Source organism: Coregonus clupeaformis, chromosome 18, assembly GCF_020615455.1.
Source record: "Coregonus clupeaformis isolate EN_2021a chromosome 18, ASM2061545v1, whole genome shotgun sequence".
In the NCBI taxonomy this organism is placed as follows: domain Eukaryota; kingdom Metazoa; phylum Chordata; class Actinopteri; order Salmoniformes; family Salmonidae; genus Coregonus; species Coregonus clupeaformis.
In genome coordinates, this window is record NC_059209.1 from 6,200,521 (window position 1) to 6,220,313 (window position 19,793).

Here is a 19,793-nt window from a genome sequence, read left to right on the forward strand (position 1 = left end):
AACCAATCTGGCAATATTTAAGATTTAAATATATAAACATTTATATTTTTTTGGTACGTGTGTCAATTTACTTTCACATATTTTTTTTTGTACACTCACATGGCAATCATAGACTGAAATGCTGAATTCTGGTGTGTGGAATAGAGGTTGAGGATGCTGTGTGGATGGAGGTTCTGCCGGTCACTTGTTCTCAACAGGCAGTCAGTCTCGGAAAGGGGACTCAAGAATGCAAAGTCCAGGCGCTGCTGCTCTCTTTGTTCTGAGTGTTTGCAGTGCTGGTGTTTTTAGCTAATCTGTTTCTCACATTATGTGCCCAGTATGATCGTTTTCTTGCTCTTTCTTAGCAGATAATGACAACATGACAATAACAGTAGCTGATATAATGAAAAGTTGGAGAGTGGTTGGTAATGGAGGACATCAGGTGGATCCATGTCTGGGTGTTAGGCAGAACCTCTAGGTCACGGAGAACAGGAGCAGAGTAAAGGGAACAGGGTAGGAGACAGACGTAAACAAGCAAACACAAAGGTTACAGGTTTATCAGGTATGTAAAAATACAGTTATTGAATGATTTAATTTAAATGTTTGATTAGACATGTAATAATGTTCATGGCAGACAGAAAAGAAAGGTTACCTGTCTGTCATTTTTTATGTCAGTGGGGTTGTTGAGGGAGGTAAGGGATGGTATGGTCCCTGGAAAAGATAAGGGAGGCGTTGTGAGAAACTCCAGGGTGGTGTCATGACCACTGGAGTCATACACCTTAACAGGTCCTCGAAGGCGTTCTGATCTGGTTCGACAACTTCCACCACATCAGGTGGAGTTTCAGTGATCTCAAAGTACGTTATACAAAAATAGCAATAGTCAAACACTAAGTCAATTACAATTTTTTTGTACTACAGTATATGCAATAATTGTATATACAATTGCATTGTTTACCTCAGTAACTGCTGCGGCTCCCGTCTGTACAGCAGGCGATAGGGTGAGTACTCTGGAGGCCTGGATGCTGCTGTTGTGTGCAAAGATAATTACCTTCAGGTTGTCCTCCCACCATTCCTGTTACCCGTCAAGGTACTTGTCCATGGCAGTCCCGTTGGTCCGTTCATTCTAACCTGGAGACACCATCTACATATTCACATTATATATAACTCACTGTACTATCTGTGCCAATTTCGAAAAAACTATAAATTACTGGAGGCCTATGCAAAACAATGCTACAACCATTACATTTTTAACCACTAACATGGAAGATAACTTTGACTGAAACCAACTAGCCTAGAGCTAACTAGCGCTTACCAAGCTACATTTGGTTAGCATCAAGTTACCGAACTGTTAAACGCCATTTTCGTACAAATATTAACACTAACACATTTTATCGTAACATCACAGTTTAACATATATTACCTAAAGTAAACGGAGCCTTTTAAAGTAAACGGAGCCTTTGTTCATAGAAAATAAAACAAATTGGATCTAAAACGTTGTTGAAAAAAAGTACAGAAAGTTCAGCCGCCATCTTAATCCCTTCTCTTAAATGTAAACCATTAGCAACCTAGCCAACCACCTTTACTTACAATGGGGAAAATACCAACCAGTTTTTCACTCAGTTAAAACTCCCTTCAGTTGCCTTGAAACATCACCAAACTCATGGACTATGTAGTTAACCATGTTACCTCAATATTTTGAGAGTCATATTGCACTTTTGCATACCTGAATTAAAAGGGTAAAATGATGAGACAGAAAAACTTTACTTTTCAGTAGCAGGCATTCTCCAAGATTAAAGAAGAAACCTCCAAGACCTCACGATCTCACTAACGCACTCCATTGACGTCACAGCTCCCCCTAGCGGCAGTAATTAAATACATATATTCAGTGTAAATCCCTGGGAGGCCTAGAATGGCTCCATAAAATAACAAACGACATAAAACTTCAAAAATATGACCATACATGGCATATGCTTGGGTACCACCTTGACATCTCTGATCTGCTTGCCTCAATAAATTAATGCCAGAACATTGGTAGCCAGGATTAGCTATTTGTATCTAGTCTCCTAATAATTGCATAACGGTGCAAGTTAGACACGTTATCTTTTGTTTGCATGTGAGCATGTCTTTTTTTGTTGGTCCTGTCAAAGTTGAGTGATCACACATGCCTCAGCCCACATAGGTTACTTTGCCTGCTTGCAAATGTGTGCTAAAAGTGGGGATGTTTAATAGTATTTCTGATTATCTTAACTCCCCACCACCAATGAACTCTTATTTTTTTGTACAGAAAACCACAGAACCACGACTGCAATATAGGCCTACACTCAGATAAAAAGGTGGTATCTACAACCTAAAATGATTATTCTGCTGTCCCCATAGGAGAACCCTTTTTGGTTCCAGGTAGAACCCCTTCTGTGTCTAGGTAGAACCCTTTTGGGCTCCATTCCACAGAGGGTTCTACCTGGAACCAAAAAGACTTCTACCTGGAACCAAAAAGGGTTCTCCTTTGGTGACAGCCAAAGAACCCTGTTGGAACCCCTTTCCAAAGAGTGTACTCAACAAGTTTAGTCTGCTAAGTTTACACCATTTCATTCTGTACTCAAACATCTGCCTGGTATTCAAGATAACAAGCAACAAAGCACCACCACCTTTGAAGGATTTCTTCAACCTCTGCTCAGACTTAAATAGCAGCGTTCCAAGAACCTCCACCAGGGGTGACTGTAGTATCCTCAAATGGACAAAAAGGAGACACAAGAGGGCACCCCACACTCATATTAAATCCCAAGGGGTCATTATTTTCATACTGTATGCTCTCACTCTCATCACTATCTCCTTTGCCATCTTCTCATGTCTTTTCTTGGAACTCCATCCATACACACACACACACTACTGTAGCATCTTGTTTACTTTTCTCACATTTTGGCTGTCCAGCTTTGGCCTTGGATGGATCATGTTGCAATGAGATGGTCACAGAGGTATGTATGTACAGTCCTCTTCAGTGTGGAGACAAATATGTATATATCGTATAGCTGTGTATATTTTCATTTACAATTGAATTCATCCATGAAATAAATAATACTAGCACATCAAATTACGTTATTATTGTACACTAGCCTACTCCCCTTTCGACACAGTAAATAATATTGCCTATGTGCTTTCGACAATACGTTATCAACTTGTTATCAACAAAAAGTAATTATTTTCAAATTAACCAAATTTGCCTTATCAACACAGTAGGCCTAAATATTTCCTAACGATATCACAACTTAAATATAGCCTACTTACTCCTCAATCGGATCAAGGACATCTTGGTAGTTATTTTCATCGTCTCGAAGGAAACTTTCTGGGCAGACACTCTCGAAAATCGCATCTGCCGCTTGTAAAAAATAAATACAAAATGAATGTCTGTGTTGCCGCCGAGCTCTCAAATACCGTGCCCGCCCGTCTCTTACTCTATGAACGGTCACTGCTACCCAGATTCCTTGGGACGTCCCTACCCTGAATCCTAAACCCTAAACTATAACCCTTAACACTAAACGTAATCATTTTACATTTATACTTGATTGAGTTAGGGACATCCCAAGGATCCTTTTAGCACGGACCCTCTGGGAAAGCCTATGAACTCTATTCGACTGAAAGCCACGGACACAACTATTATTGGTTGTCTGATGTACAGTCGTGGTCAAAAGTTTTGAGAATGACACAAGTATTGGTCTTCACAAAGTTCGCTGCTTCAGTGTTATGAGATATTTTTGTCAGATGTTACTATGGTATACTGAAGTATAATTACAAGCATTCCATTAGTGTCAAAGGCTTTTATTGACAATTACATTAAGTTTATGCAAAGAGTCAATATTTGCAGTGTTGACCCTTCTTTTTCAAGACCTCTGCAATCCGCTCTGGCATGCTGTCAATTAACTTCTGGGCCACATCCTGACTGATGGCAGCCCATTCTTGCATAATCAATGCTTGGAGTTTGTCAGAAATTATGGGTTTTTGTTTGTCCACCCGCCTCTTGAGGATCGACCACAAGTTCTCAATGGGATTAAGGTCTGGGGAGTTTCCTGGCCATGGACCCAACATTTCGATGTTTAGTTCCCCGAGCCACAGTTATCACTTTTGCCTTATGGCAAGGTGCTCCATCATGCTGGAAAAGGCATTGGTCGTCACCAAACTGTTCTTGGATGGTTGGGAGAAGTTGCTCTCAGAGGATGTGTTGGTACCATTCTTTATTCATGGCTGTGTTCTTAGACAAAATGGTGAGTGAGCCCACTCCCTTGGCTGAGAAGCAACCCCACACATGAATGGTCTCAGGATGCTTTACTGTTGGCATGACACAGGACTGATGGTAGCGCTCACCTTGTCTTCTCCGGACAAGGTGTTTTCCAGATGCCCCAAACAATCGGAAAGGGGATTCATCAGAGAAAATGACTTTACCCCATTCCTCAGCAGTCCAATTCCTGTACCTTTTGCAGAATATCAGTCTGTCCCTGATGTTTTTCCTGGAGAGAAGTGGCTTCTTTGCTGCCCTTCTTGACACCAGGCCATCCTCCAAAAGTCTTCGCCTCACTGTGCGTGCAGATGCACTCACACCTGCCTGCTGCCATTCCTGAGCCAGCTCTGCACTGGTGGTGCCCCGATCCCACAGCTGAATCAACTTTAGGAGACAGTCCTGTCGCTTGCTGGACTTTCTTGGGCGCCCTGATGCCTTCTTCACATCAATTGAACCTCTCTCCTTGAAGTTCTTGATGTTCCGATAAATGGTTGATTTAGGTGCAATTTTACTAGCAGCAATATCCTTGCCTGTGAAGCCCTTTTTGTGCAAAGCAATGATGACGGCACGTGTTTAACAGAGGATGAACAATGATTTCAAGCACCACCCTCCTTTTAAAGCTTCCAGTCTGTTATTCTAACTCAATCAGCATGGCAGAGTGATCTCCAGCCTTGTCCTCGTCAACACTCTCACCTGTGTTAACGAGAGAATCACTGACATGATGGCAGCTGGTCCTTTGTGGCAGGGCTGAAATGCAGTGGAAATGTTTTTGGGGGATTAAGTTCATTTTCATGGCAAAGAGGGACTTTGCAATTAATTGCAATTCATCTGATCACTCTTCATGACATTCTGGAGTATATGCAAATTGCCATCATCAAAACTGAGGCAGCAGACTTTGTGAAAATTAGTATTTGTGTAATTCTCAAAACATTTGACCACTACTGTAGGCTACTGGGAACTGGTAAAAACACAGTCTGTGTTTGGCTAACAACATTTAGATCTGTATACAGCAAGATAAGATAACATACCATGCGGTGTTGAGGGAAAGACAGATGACCTATAGATTGGACATCTTTTGTAGGCCATTAGCGATAACAGAAAATACACAAGCCGTAGGCTACAGCTCAAGGTGGCTACTTCGGAATGTCGGTTTGCACGGGGAAAACGGTACGTTTCGAACATTTATGGTTGAGATGTAATTAATATAAACTATGCACCTTATGACTTTCATTAACACGCTGGTGTCATGTCAGTCAGACGTTCAATGTTAGGCGACAGCCACACGATGGTACAGTTGCCTAGGCTTAATTCTGGCACGTATCACCCCCCACAGGATGTCATGCATTTCAATGGGGACATCCCCTTGCGGTTGAAGGCTCCGTTGCGAGACGAATGGCGCATACTTTGACATTTTCTAACTTTGCCTCGTCTTTAGTCCAGCTGTCGAAGAACAGGAAGTTACCAAATCACAGAAGGAGATGGAATATGTGGTTTTAGGTGATGGCTTTATGGGGTAGCTAGCAACTTGTTGTGAACAATTACCCATTCCTTAAAGTGAGTACTATTTTAATAGTATTGTTAAATAATACACATTGTATTTTAAGCCAGTTATATTATATTGCCTCCCATTCAACTTTTGTGATAGTAATGCCGTTTGTTTTTGATAATTATTAGGTGGAGGTCGCTAGCTACAATGGTACCTTCAACCTAGCCTAGCTTTAGCTAGCTGCTCTGCAGTGCAAGCTATCTTGACTTGCTATAAAGGTAGAGAAACAAGTTAAGGGAAAAGTAACTAAACAAAACATGTTTTATTATAACCTCAAGCTATATATTTATCCTTTATCTTGAACGAAAAGGTCATATTTTGTAATATCCCAAAATAAATGCAATATGACGAGAGACAGGCTCTCCTCAATTTTGCGACAGTGATACACTTCACCAAAGATTGTTATAAGCTAGACCACAGCCTGTCGTTTCCAATGTGAACAAATTAGTCTTAGTGGGCAGAACAAGCAAGGAGGGGGTCAGAGCCCAGTACGAGTTAGCGAGATCCAGTTGGTGCGTTCGTACATGTATTTGCATATTTCTGTCAGGGAACGCGTGCGTAGAGTGCGTGCGTGCAATAACCCAATTCGCCCTTGCAATCCTTCTAAACAATGCAATTTTAAAAAATATATTGGCAAAGCCTAAAATCTACAAAACGTAGTCCACTCTGTTCGTAACATATTTTAGTTTTGGAAACCTTGAGATCAAACGTTTCATCGATGAGAACATTTGCATAATGTCGGCCAAAATAAATCTAGCTCAATCTTCTCCCACTGCGGGCCACTGGGCTTCCTCTCATTACCATATTATGTAGTGAGTGGGTACGCCAACCGGATGCTTCACACTTATACATCCGGTTAAATATCTGTCTCATTGTTCTATCTGTGACTACGCTTGTCAGTTCAGTAGCGGGGCAAGACTCCGTGAAAATGACGTACGACGTAAAGAAATACTTCACGATGTAAAAGGCATCAGGTGTTGTTGGAAGATCGCCATTTAAAATAATGCAGAACTTAATTAAGTGCGCATTTTGGAACATAACCCTTGATTCTAGCTACTGCAGCCACTTAGAAACTATGTGACCTCAGCCATGTAGAAACTATGTTGCCACATTGGAAGTTACGGTGAGGAACTGTTTATTTGTTGCTTCCACAATATATCTAACGCATTATAGACTCAGGAAAATAATGTTTAATGTTTTGCTGCTATTTGTTCCTGGACAGCACAGTAGCCTATTAGTAAAGGAAATAGGCTTATGTTGATCTTTCTATTCTCTGAATGTTGACCCGATTCTGCACAATCTTGTGCTGTAGCAATAGCCAGGTAAAGTGTGGCACAAACTCGCTTGTTACCGAACTAATTTTAAAATGTACTATCAAACGAATTTGTATCGCGCTGTAATGTTATTGGTTCACACAGCGATAGAATGCCTAAAAACAATGGATGATGTAAGCATAAGCTATACACTGTAAGGTCGGACGTGACTTTTAATTAAATAGTTAATGTTGCCATACAGTAGTTGAAGCTTTTGTGTAGTCTACACCTGGCTATTCATGCTATTTGGGTGTGCCTCCATTTTGAATAGCCTGAACAAAATTAATGAAATTCTTTTTTTATAGATTCTCCTGGAATATGAGCTCTTATGGAACCGTGGAATGCTGCAGGTAGCAGCAGTGTTTGTAGATGGTCGTTTTTGTAGAAGTTGGATACTTTTTCTTGGCTTTTCCTTGGCCAGAGATACTTGGACAATATCAAATGTGGATATCTACTTTTGTACACATTTTGCTGGAAGGATGAAAGCTATGAAAAGCAACCATATCAATTCTTTGCGTACAGAGTTTTTTTTGCTGTTCCAGTCTGGTTGCTCTGTGTAGGTGTTTGTTGTTTGACGTCAGTTTTTACTAGACTAGTTAGCCATTAGCCACCACACCTCTTACACACCGCCAACCTGGAAAGTAACAGTTGTCCAAAGGTGTTGCCCAACCCTAACATTGCAAACAGCTCAGAGCAAACATCCCCTTTTACATAAAGGTTGTGAAATCATTATTGAGACCTGAATCTTTTTTCTACTACTTTTTTTACTCAACACGACAATACTCATCTTTACCAATGCCTCGATGGAAAGCTCTGGCGAGCCAGCATTTACGGTGGTCCAGCCCTGTTGCCCAAGGACTAGTTTTATGTATCGTAACGTTTGGCATCGTACTGCCGTTGTGCTGCCACAGGCTACTCTATTCCTACTACTACATTAAATCGATGTACTTGAATGACATGAGCGATGAGTTTCTAGCGGAGAGCTACGAGAGAGGGCACGAGGCTTTGGAATTCTGGGAGGCATCACGGTCTACCACCGGGTCGTCTGGCTTTGCCAACATCACCAAGGGATCCGAGCTGTTGATCACTGTGGTAACGGCCAGGCGAACGGAGGGCAAGGAATTTCACTACCTGCTTCAAGTGATGCAGCGGCTGGCGTCCCTCCTGAGAGGATGCGGCGAGGGGCGGCGTTGCGCCGAGGTGCTGGTGTGCGACGTGGAAAGCGGTCCCCTGGACAATGAGGATGTGGCGCTGCTGGAGAGCCAGTTCCTGGTGGTGCGGCGGTCCCTGGAGGAGCAGTGGAAGAACCGGGCTCACGTCAACACCTTTGAGAAGGAGAAGAGGGACTACGTCTACTGTCTGCGGAAAGGATGGGAGCTGGCAAGGCCCAAAAATGTGATAGTCCTCGAGGACGACGCACTACCCGGGGCGGACTTCTTTGCCGTGATCCGAGATTTGCTCTCGCGGCGCTTCGCCCTCCATACCCTCTACGTCAAGCTCTACCACCCGGAGAGGCTGCAGCGCTACTGGAACCCCGAACCCTACCGTATCCTGGAATGGGTGGGACTCGGACTAGTCGGGGCTACCGCACTCCTCCTAACCCTTAGTCACGGTTCACCTTTCTCTTTCTCCCTCTCCACCACCCACCTCCTCTTCCTCACCTTGTACATCATGGTTGCCGTAGAGCTGGCGGGCCGGCACTACCTACTCGAGGCACGGCGCTTCTCGCCGCAGCTCTATGCCGTGTCCCCGGCGACCGAGTGCTGCACGCCTGCTATGCTGTTTCCGGGTAACTCATCCCTCAGGGCGGCGGAGTACCTGGACGGATCGTTCTGCGTCAAGGGCAACGCTAAGGACATGGTTCTGTATCAGATGGCTCGGACTATAACCGGAGAGAGAGCGCACAGCCTAGAGCCCAACCTGGTCTCCCACATCGGGGCTTTCTCCTCAGTCAGGGCCAACCCATCCAGGCCTAGACTTCTTTGAAGAACAACTGAAGAGGTCTGAGGCTGCATCCCAGATTGCACTATTAGGGCCAATAGAGCTCTGGTCAAAAGTAGGGCATGTAGGGAATAGGGTGCCATTTCATCAGGTTTGGAGACAATTCCATTTCACCTCAGGAAGTCAACGGAATTGACTGAATTGAAATGGAATTGACCCGAATCCTTTTAGAAAATGACTGAATATCACCACACAGGGCTACCTAACACTCCATAGGGATGCATAGCACTATGCTAGCATCCCTGACATATACCCAAATCCAACCAATGGTGCCTGTAATGATCGTCCTTGATGGATATTGAAGGAGGTCTCTCTCCAGCCTACTGTAAGATTTTACCCATTTTACAAATTGATCTATTTCACCCATCTAGGCAAGATCTATTTCTCTCATGCAATATTTGGGTACACTCCACACACATTGGGTACACTTTGGAATACATTATGTTCTATGTTGGCATAACCATGTACTGCATATCCCCTGAAGGTTCAGATGAGATGTATCATGTAAAATACCAAAACGGGTTGCTATAGTTGTTGAACTAAGGCAACTGATAATCAAAGGGTTAACAACTGCAATAGGTTGTTAAAATCTAATTTAACCATTGGACAATGGCAATATCGCTGGACTGTGACACTTTGAATGTCTGACACTTTGAATGTCTGAAAGAAAAACTATTAAATATGTCAAGATACAGTGGGGGAAAAAAGTGTTTAGTCAGCCACCAATTGTGCAAGTTCTCCCACTTAAGAAGATGACAGAGGCCTGTAATTTTCATCATAGGTACACGTACACTATGACAGACAAAATGAGAAAAAAATATCCAGAAAATCTCATTTGTAGGATTTTTTATGAATTTATTTGCAAATTATGGTGGAAAATAAGTATTTGGTCAATAACAAAAGTTTCTCAATACTTTGTTATATACCCTTTGTTGGCAATGACACAGGTCAAACGTTTTCTGTAAGTCTTCACAAGGTTTTTACACACTGTTGCTGGTATTTTGGCCCATTCCTCCATGCAGATCTCCTCTAGAGCAGTGATGTTTTGGGGCTGTCGCTGGGCAACACGGACTTTCAACTCCCTCCAAAGATTTTCTATGGGGTTGAGATCTGGAGACTGGCTAGGCCACTCCAGGACCTTGAAATGCTTCTTACGAAGCCACTCCTTCGTTGCCCGGGCGGTGTGTTTGGGATCATTGTCATGCTGAAAGACCCAGCCACGTTTAATCTTCAATGCCCTTGCTGATGGAAGGAGGTTTTCACTCAAAATCTCACAATACATGGCCCCATTCATTCTTTCCTTTACACGGATCAGTCGTCCTGGTCCCTTTGCAGAAAAACAGCCCCAAAGCATGATGTTTCCACCCCCATGCTTCACAGTAGGTATGGTGTTCTTTGGATGCAACTCAGCATTCTTTGTCCTCCAAACACGACGAGTTGAGTTTTTACCAAAAAGTTATATTTTGGTTTCATCTGACCATATGACATTCTCTCAATCCTCTTCTGGATCATCCAAATGAACTCTAGCAAACTTCAGACGGGCCTGGACATGTACTGGCTTAAGCAGGGGGACACGTCTGGCACTGCAGGATTTGAGTCCCTGGCGGCGTAGTGTGTTACTGATGGTAGGCTTTGTTACTTTGGTCCCAGCTCTCTGCAGGTTATTCACTAGGTCCCCCCGTGTGGTTCTGGGATTTTTGCTCACCGTTCTTGTGATCATTTTGACCCCACGGGGTGAGATCTTGCGTGGAGCCCCAGATCGAGGGAGATTATCAGTGGTCTTGTATGTCTTCCATTTCCTAATAATTGCTCCCACAGTTGATTTCTTCAAACCAAGCTGCTTACCTATTGCAGATTCAGTCTTCCCAGCCTGGTGCAGGTCTACAATTTTGTTTCTGGTGTCCTTTGACAGCTCTTTGGTCTTGGCCATAGTGGAGTTTGGTGTGTGACTGTTTGAGGTTGTGGACAGGTGTCTTTTATACTGATAACAAGTTCAAACAGGTGCCATTAATACAGGTAACGAGTGGAGGACAGAGGAGCCTCTTAAAGAAGAAGTTACAGGTCTGTGAGAGCCAGAAATCTTGCTTGTTTGTAGGTGACCAAATACTTATTTTCCACCATAATTTGCAAATAAATTAATTAAAAATCCTACAATGTGATTTTCTGGATTTTTTTCTTCTCAATTTGTCTGTCATAGTTGACGTGTACCTATGATGAAAATTACAGGCCTCTCTCATCTTTTTAAGTGGGAGAACTTGCACAATTGGTGGCTGACTAAATACTTTTTTTCCCCACTGTATACTATAACATACTGTATATCCCTTAGTATTTTTTTTAGTGATTTGATACTGTGTGCTTACATAATACATGCTGTACACTGAGTGTACAAAACATTAGGAACAGGTGCTCTTTCCATGACATAGACTGACTAGGTTAATCCTGGTGAACGCTGCTAGGTTTTTCACGCTCCACAGTTTCCCGTGTGTATCAGGAATGGTCCACCACCCAAAGGACATCCAGCCAACTTGACACAACTGTGGAAAGCATTGGCGTCAACATGGGCCAGTATCCCTGTAGAACGCTTTCGACACCTTGTAGAGTCCATGCCCCGACGAATTCGGGCTGTTCTAAGGGCAAAAAGGGGTGCAACTCAATATTAGGAAGGTGTTCTTAATGTTTTGTACACTCAGTGTCTATGAAAGCTATTAAACGGATTAACCAATCATATTGTTGAATAAATGTGAGATTTGGTTTACATTGTACTTTCTAATTAACTATATCATGTTGACATCAGTCACTGTATAACTAGCATCCATGTGTGTTTTATCACTCAGTTTTTTCAATACTACACTCTACATGTAACACACTCCTATTAAAAGAATACATATTATGTAAAAAATGGTTGCCAATACTTAATTGTAACATCGAGTTTGGATGGAATGTTTAACTAATAGACCTGTTTGTAAAACAAGTTCTCCCACTTTTTGATGTGCCCCTCCCTATACCTACAGTACCAGTCAAAAGTTTGGACACACCTACTCATTCAAAGGTTTTTCTTTAATTTTACTATTTTCTACATTGTAGAATAATAGTGAAGACATCAAAACTATGAAATAACACATATGGAATCATGAAGTAACCAAAAAAGTGTTAAACAAATCAAAATATATTTTATATTTGAGATTCTTCAAAGTAGCCACCCTTTGCCTTGATGACCAACAACCAGCTTCATGAGGAATGCTTTTCCAACAGTCCTTCACTCTGTGGTCCAACTCATCCCAAACCATCTCTAAATAAATCAGTGTCACCAGCAAAGCACCATCACACCACCTCCTCCATGCTTCACGGTGGGAACCACACATGCGGAGATCATCCGTTCACCTACTCTGCATCTCACTAAGACATGGCGGTTGGAACCAAAAACCTCAAATTTGGACTCATCAGACCAAAGGACAGATTTCCACCGGTCTAATGTCCCTTGCTCGTGTTTCTTGGCCCAAGCAAGTCTCTTCTTATTATTGGTGTCCTTTAGTAGTGGTTTCTTTGCAGCAATTCGACCATGAAGGCCTGATTAACGCAGTCTCCTCTGAACAGTTGATGTTGAGATGTGTCTGTTACTTGAACTCTGTTAAGCATTTATTTGGGCTGCAATCTGAGGTGCAGTTAACTCTAAAACATATCCTCTGCAGCAGAGGTAACTCTGGGTCATCCTTTCCTGTGGTGGTCCTCATGAGAGACAGTTTCATCATAGTGCTTGAAGGTTTTTGCAACTGCACTTGAATAAACTTTCAAAGTTCTTGACATTTTCTGTATTGACTGACCTTCTTGTCTTAAAGTAATGATGGACTGTCGTTTCTTTTTGCTTATTTGAGCTCTTCTTGCCATAATATGGACTTGGTCTTTTACCAAATAGGGCTATCTTCGGTATACCACCCCTACCTTGTCACAACACAACTGATTGGCTGAAATGCGTTAAGAAGGAAAGAAATTCCACAAATTAACTTTTAACAAGGCACACCTGTTAATTGAAATGCATTCCAGGTGACTACCTCATGAAGCTGGTTGAGAGAATGCCAAGAGTGTGCAAAGCTGTCATCAAGGCAAAGGGTGTCTACATTGAATAATCTCAAATATAAAATATATATTGATTATTTTTATTTTTTTGGTTACTACATGATTCCATATGTGTTATTTCATCGTTTTGATGTCTTCACTATTATTCTACAATGTAGAAAATAGTACAAATAAAGAAAATCCCTGGAATGAGTAGGTGTCTCCAAACGTTTAACTGGTACTGTATATACCAGTTTACATAGTAGTTAAATAAGCATTAGCCTCGACTCCAGAAGACTAATGCCCATTTCTTCAGAATGATAATACAGCGTTGATAGGTATGTTATTGTGAGACTACATAAACAGGGACAGTGTATGTACACGTAGTTAGTTACTTATACTGAACAAAAATATAAATGCAACATGCAACAATTTTAAAGATTTTACTGAGTTACAGTTCATATAAGGAAATCAGATAATTGAAATAAATTGATTAGGCCCTAATCTATGGATTTCACATGACTGGGAATACAAATATGCATCTGTTGGTCACAGATAACGACAACAAAGAAAGGTAGAGGCGTGGATTAGAAAACCAGTCCGTATCTGGTGTGACCACCATCAGCAAACCGCTCGCCCACACGACGCCATACACATTGTTAGGTATTACTGCACTGTCGGAGCTAGAAGCACAAGCATTTCACTACACCCGCAATAACATCTGCTAAACACGTGTATGTGACCAATAAAATGTGATGATTTACACGTGGTCTGCGGTTGTGAGGCCGGTTGAACGTATTTTGATAGAGAAATTAACATTAAATTCTCTGGCAACAGTTCTGGTGGACATTCCTGCAGTCAGCATGCCAATTGCACACTTCCTCAAAATTTGAGACATCTGTGGCGTTGTGTTGTGTGACAAAACTGCACATTTTAGGGTGGCCTTTTATTGTCCCCAGCACAAGATACACCTGTGTAATGATCAGGCTGTTTAATCAACTTCTTGATATGCCACACCTGTCAGGTGGATGGATTATCTTGGAGAAATGCTCACTAACAGTGATGTAAACAAATTTGTGCACAACATTTGAACATTTCTGGGTCTTTTTTATTTCAGCTCATTTATTTTAATACATTTGCTAAGATTTCTAAAAAACTGTTTTTGCTTTGTCATTATGGGTTATTGTGTGTAGATTGATGAGGGGAAAAAACAATTTAATCAATTTTAGAATAAGGCTGTAACGTAACAAAATGTGGAAAAATTCAAGGGATCTGAATACTTTCCGAACGCACTCTATACACAGTATATATACTGTATATTGAGCGTACTGTATATATAGCGTTCAGAAAGTATTCAGATCCCCTGACTTTTTCACAATTTTGTTACATTACAGCCTTATACTAAAATGTTTTTTTTTCCGTCCATGGGTTGAGGGGTTTGATAGATTTAGGCAAAAAAATAGATGCTGCTGCCTTATTTCTATTTGATTCGGGGTGGGTGGGGGGTTGTACTAGTGGTGTGTGTGTGTGGTGTCCAAGGCTATTTGTTCCCCCTTCTTCCTCACTCGCATGTTATAGATGTCTCTGAGGGATTCCTGGTTTGCTCTGGTATGGTGGTAATAGCTACCTACACACACACAATAAATATATATATATATATATTAGGGCTGTCAAAAATAGCGCGTTAACGACGTTAATTAGTTGTTTGCTGTTAATTACGTCAATTTTTTTAACGCATTTCACGCATGCGCAGTGTGACAAATTATTCAGGTCAGGAAAGTGGTTGGGAGCTAGAGGCGAGATGGAGCAAGGTGAGCAAAGTGGGCCTATTGACGGATTCAAATATAAAAAGAATGATGATGGTACAGTTAACAAGTACAAGGTTATTTGCAAGATTTGTAAGAAGGAGTTTCAATTTCACCGGAGCTGTTCAAGCTTGAAGTACCATGTCAACGCCAAACATGCGTTTGCTGGGCCGTCAGATTCTGTCATCGCAGCCCTGGACAATCAGGAGCACAAACTCGTTTTGCCGACCGCAGCAGAGTGGGATAAACTGCAGAGGCTGGAGACACTTCTAGAGCCATGCAGGTAAATCAGTCTGTAACTTATCAAATAACATCGCTTTGATTATTTTCTGGAATGAATTAAACCAAGTCAAATATCAATAACATGTATCTATGTAAAAAATAATGATGATAATAATAATAATAATAATAATAATAATATGTTGATAACCACTGTTCTAATAATACACTGTCTCTGTGTGCATGTGTGTGTTTGTGTGCGTAGGTATGTAACTGAGCTCCTGGGTGGAGAGGCCTATGTCTCCTGTTCTGTGGTACTACCTTCTCTCTGCCACTTGCGTCTCAAGATAGAAGCCTGTGATGAGGACCCTGCATATGTGGTGAGATTCAAGACCAAGTTCAAGGAGGACCTAGCATCCCGTCAAGAACAGCTCAACAATGCATGGCTCCAGATTGCTACAGTTTTGGATCCTCGTTTCAAAGACTTGAAATGCCTGCCCAAGACAGACAGGGAAGAGGTGTGGACCACACTTGAAGGGATGCTGCAACAAGAATCACCCAGAAGGTCTTCACAGACACATGATGATGGGCCACCCAGGAAGAAAATCAGCCTTCTGCAAATGGGCTCAGATTCAGAATCAGAAGATGAAGAGGTCCAACCTGCCATACAGAGGTACAGAGCAGAGCCCACCATTAAATTGGAGGACTGCCCCTTGAGGTGGTGGGCATCTCATTCAGGAGCCCATGAGAAGCTGGCCTCACTAGCTCACAAATATCTAGCCACTCCTGCAACCACTGTTCCCTGTGAACGACTTTTCTCAGTTGCAGGTCACATTGTGAACAAGAAAAGGTCAGCTTTACTTTCAGAAAATGTGAACAAGTTAGTTTGCCTCAGCAACTGGCTGAAAGATGATGAAGCTCAGTAGATTTGAAAGGTGATGTTCAAACAAAAGACCAGTTTCAGTGCAACATGTTATAGTAGTTAGCAACTGGATTTTTTGAGCAACTGGATTAAAGAATGGAGGAAAAGGTAAAAGATTGTTCTTTGGTTTGATTTAAAAGTTTTATTGAAAATGTTTTTTTCCACAGATGACTCAAATTGTGCAAAAATGTGGTAGGTCACTGTTATGATTTGACTACATTTATTGCTTTCTGTTCAATTGAATACTGTAAATTGTACATCCTGGTTAAGAGGAATGCCAAAGAGGAAGTGATGGAACATTACAAAGACAAATATTATAGTGTGTAGTATGTTTCAGCTTGATTTAAAACACCATTATTTGGCTGTGTTAATAAACAGACATAATATGAAAATTATGTATCTGTGTCCTGTTATTTATCTTTTGGTATGCATTTCAGAAAAAAAATGGTTAGGATTCAGGTGTAATTGCAAATAGTGATTAATCATGATTAATCCACTGAAAATTCTGATTAATTTGATTAAAAATTTTAATCATTTGACAGCCCTAATATATATATATGTGTGTGTTTTTATATGATTATACAGTGAGTTCCAAAAGTATTGGGACAGTGACAATATCTTGTTGTTTTGGCTCTACTCCAGCACTTTGGATTTGAAATGATATAATTAAATTGCAGACTGTCAGTTTTAATTTGAGTGTATTTTCATCCATATCGGGTAAACCGTTTAGAAATTAAAGCACTTTTTGTACATAGTCCCCCCCATTTTAGGGGACCAAAAGTATTGGGACATATTCACTTATGTGTATTAGTCAAAAGTTTAGTATTTGGTCCCATATTCCTAGCACACAATGATTACATCAAACTTGTGACTCTACAAACTTGTATGCATTTTCTGTTTGTTTTGGTTGTGTTTCAAAAAAAATTTGCCCAATAGAAAGGAATGGTAAATAATGTATTGTGTCATTTTGGAGAGACTCTTATTGTAAATAAGAATATAATTTTTTTAAACACAATGTGGATGCTACCATGAATACGGATAATCCTTAATGAATCGTGTATAATGAAGAGTGAGAAAGTTACAGAGGCATAAATATCATACCCCCCAAAAAATGCGAACCTCCCCTGTTATTGTAATGGTGAGGTTAGCATGTCTTGGGGGTATATTTGTGCGTCTGTAACTTTCTCACTCATCATTGTATCATTTCAAATCCTGGAGTACAGAGCCAAAACCCCATGTAAGTGCCTGATTAACCAAAATACCACTTGTAAAGATCGTGAACAACTCTGTACTCCTTATGTGTTCCCACATGGTCACAGGCATAACAAATAGCTTGGGTGAACTCGTGATACTGTTGAATTAGATGGCGCTGAGCAGAGAAGTGTTCACGCCACTGAAAGTAGTGCAGATATGCCTCCTCATCCTTGTCCAACTTCAGGAGGAATTCTGCCAGGGCTTTCGCATCTGAAAAGTCGTTAACATGGATGAAGGAATCTCCTGGGACAAAGTCCTCATAGTTTTGTCTGGGTGGGCCCAGTACTACTGGTACAGTTCCTGCTGCAAGTGGTCCGTTTAGCTTCTCAGTGATGTAGTCTCTGTGGACTGAGTTCTCAAAGGAAAGGTAAAACTTACAGCTGGAGATGGTATCGTAGTAGTCCTCATAGTTCATGAAACGCCCAAAGGCCTTGCCAAAGACTTCCACCTTAATGTGTTTGACAAGTTCTCTGTAATAGTTATACCTTTGGCCTGATCCAGTGGCAGGGTTATTGTTACCCACAATCCAGCAAACTAATTTATCCTTCTTGGGCAGCACAAAATCCTCCCCCTGGCCTTTCCTTGCGGTCAAGCGCCAACGAATAGGGATGTCTGCGTCCTGCCGGTAACTCAAGGTCAAATTAAAAAGGTTCTCTAGACCAGATAGCCTATTTGTGTTTGTAGGGGATTCAACATGGAACCAGATCCACTTCTGGAATGGTGGCCGGGGTGATCGAGGCAAGTTGGATAAATCTCGCTTGATGGATTTGTGAAAGATGAGCACCCCGTCTGCCTTGTTGTACATTGACCTGTCATCAGTCAGGAGACAGCTATCAATGTTGAAGAGAGTGGCGCAATCGCTTAAGTCAAACCTGAAGTGTTCAGGCCAGAACCACAACAGCATAATGGGCTTGTCTGGTAGGGTCTTAGCCAAGGAGCTGTTGTGCTGGCCTTGGGGTCGCTCTGAGTACTGAGGTGGGAAAGCAGGCAGGGGAGGGCAGAACAGAGATGGAGCCGAGCTATAATGCATTAAATACAGCGTCACAAATCCTCCTAAACTGATAATCGATACCAGAATGACATGTAAAACTCCAGTAAGGTAAATAATAGACAGCATTTTGGCTCCTGTAAAGACAGAGAGAAAATGTATCATTAGGAACTTGTCTGATTGTAACAATGGGAGAAAGTCGTAGTACTTTGCTCTCATCCTGTACCTGTAAGACAACTTTCTCATAATACCAATAATGAGCATGTTAACAAAGAGCTATTAAGGCTGAAAATGTTTCAGTCCACAAATCAGATGTATTCTACTTCCAATGAGGAAACATTATTTCAGTACATACCTGGCCACATCAGGAATCTGTTTCTATGTAATTAGTTAATAACTAACATTTCCTCTTTGCAGATCCTGTTGGAACTACATACATTTACAGCAAGTACCGGAAGCATTGGGTGAGTTCGTTTTGTGTTGCCCTGGGTGGGTGGAGATTTCACTTAAGGACCAATGGAATGGTATAAAATGTACAAACTCCGGCCATGGAAAACAAACTCGCCCATTCTCATTCAGGGAAAATGTGGGGAGGCAGGGCACATTGTGTTACTTCTTCTTTACCCACAGCTAATAAACAGTGACGTCAGAAGCGGGGAGAATTTATTTTAATATTTTCCCTCAATGAGGGGCACTGTGGTTATTGGCTCCACCTGGAGGCAAATACAGAGTAAAGACAATAAACAAAAAATACAGGGCAAACATAATATAATTGCAAATTAAAGTAAGATTAATCCAAGGTGGTTGGTTGTACCTCGTCAAGGTGGTTGGCTGAGCATCTTCTACTCCTCTCCGACCTTGCTGAAGCATTGAGTATCTTTGTCTGGAAATTTCTTCTGCGGATATTTAGTTCAGAAATTTGTTAAGGTTTAAAACACAATCAATCACTTATATAAAATGTCCACATTAAAGGGAAACGATCTGTTTAAGGAAAGATAGTGTAAACTAATTGGGCAACTATATAGTGATTGAAGTTAATTCTCTTAGCCCACTGGACACACTGCGTCATTTCAACGTGGAAATGTGGGTCATATTTGGTTGAGACGTTGATTAATGAGATTTCAACCTTTATTGACCGTCTCAAAAAGAAAGTCAGAAGTGTGTTGAATTCCAAATGTGTTATCACTGCTTTTTCAACCATTTAAAAGCACAACAAAGTTCAAATGGGAATACAATGTCAGAAATGTTGTATTTATACAACAATTTACATGTTATCGCTGTGCTTCATCTATATAATAGCACAACCAAATGACCTGGATTGCAGTTGAGATTATATTAAAAGTACATAGTCCAAGTGAGCAATGCTGTTCGGGATTCTGTGCAGATTATTATAGCATTTGTGAAGATCTCCACAGACCTGCGACCTTTGCATGCTATCTTGAG

The 19,793-nt window shown here is 41.3% G+C and overlaps 2 protein-coding genes across 3 annotated transcripts; one reads left to right on the top strand and one right to left on the bottom strand.

The window, feature by feature from the left end:
• Nucleotides 1–5,576: 5,576 nt before the first annotated feature.
• On the top strand, nt 5,577–9,865 carry pgap4 (post-GPI attachment to proteins GalNAc transferase 4). 2 transcript variants are annotated; one of them, XM_041885087.2, is made up of 2 exons: nt 5,577–5,803; nt 7,414–9,865. In XM_041885087.2, exon 2 carries the CDS (start codon nt 7,904–7,906, stop codon nt 9,092–9,094), a length of 1,191 nt encoding a protein of 396 aa, XP_041741021.2. In that variant the 5' UTR covers nt 5,577–5,803; nt 7,414–7,903; the 3' UTR covers nt 9,095–9,865. The 2 variants fall into 2 exon arrangements, with proteins under 2 accessions (XP_041741021.2, XP_041741020.2); XM_041885086.2 differs by lacking the exon at nt 5,577–5,803 and adding an exon at nt 6,694–6,918.
• A 7,492-nt stretch (nt 9,866–17,357) lies between these two features.
• LOC121573051 (4-galactosyl-N-acetylglucosaminide 3-alpha-L-fucosyltransferase 9-like) lies at nt 17,358–18,461 on the bottom strand. Its single transcript, XM_045226998.1, has one exon. The coding sequence runs from the start codon at nt 18,390–18,392 to the stop codon at nt 17,358–17,360; it is 1,035 nt and encodes a 344-aa protein (XP_045082933.1). The 5' UTR covers nt 18,393–18,461.
• Between the last annotated feature and the right edge of the window lie 1,332 nt (nt 18,462–19,793).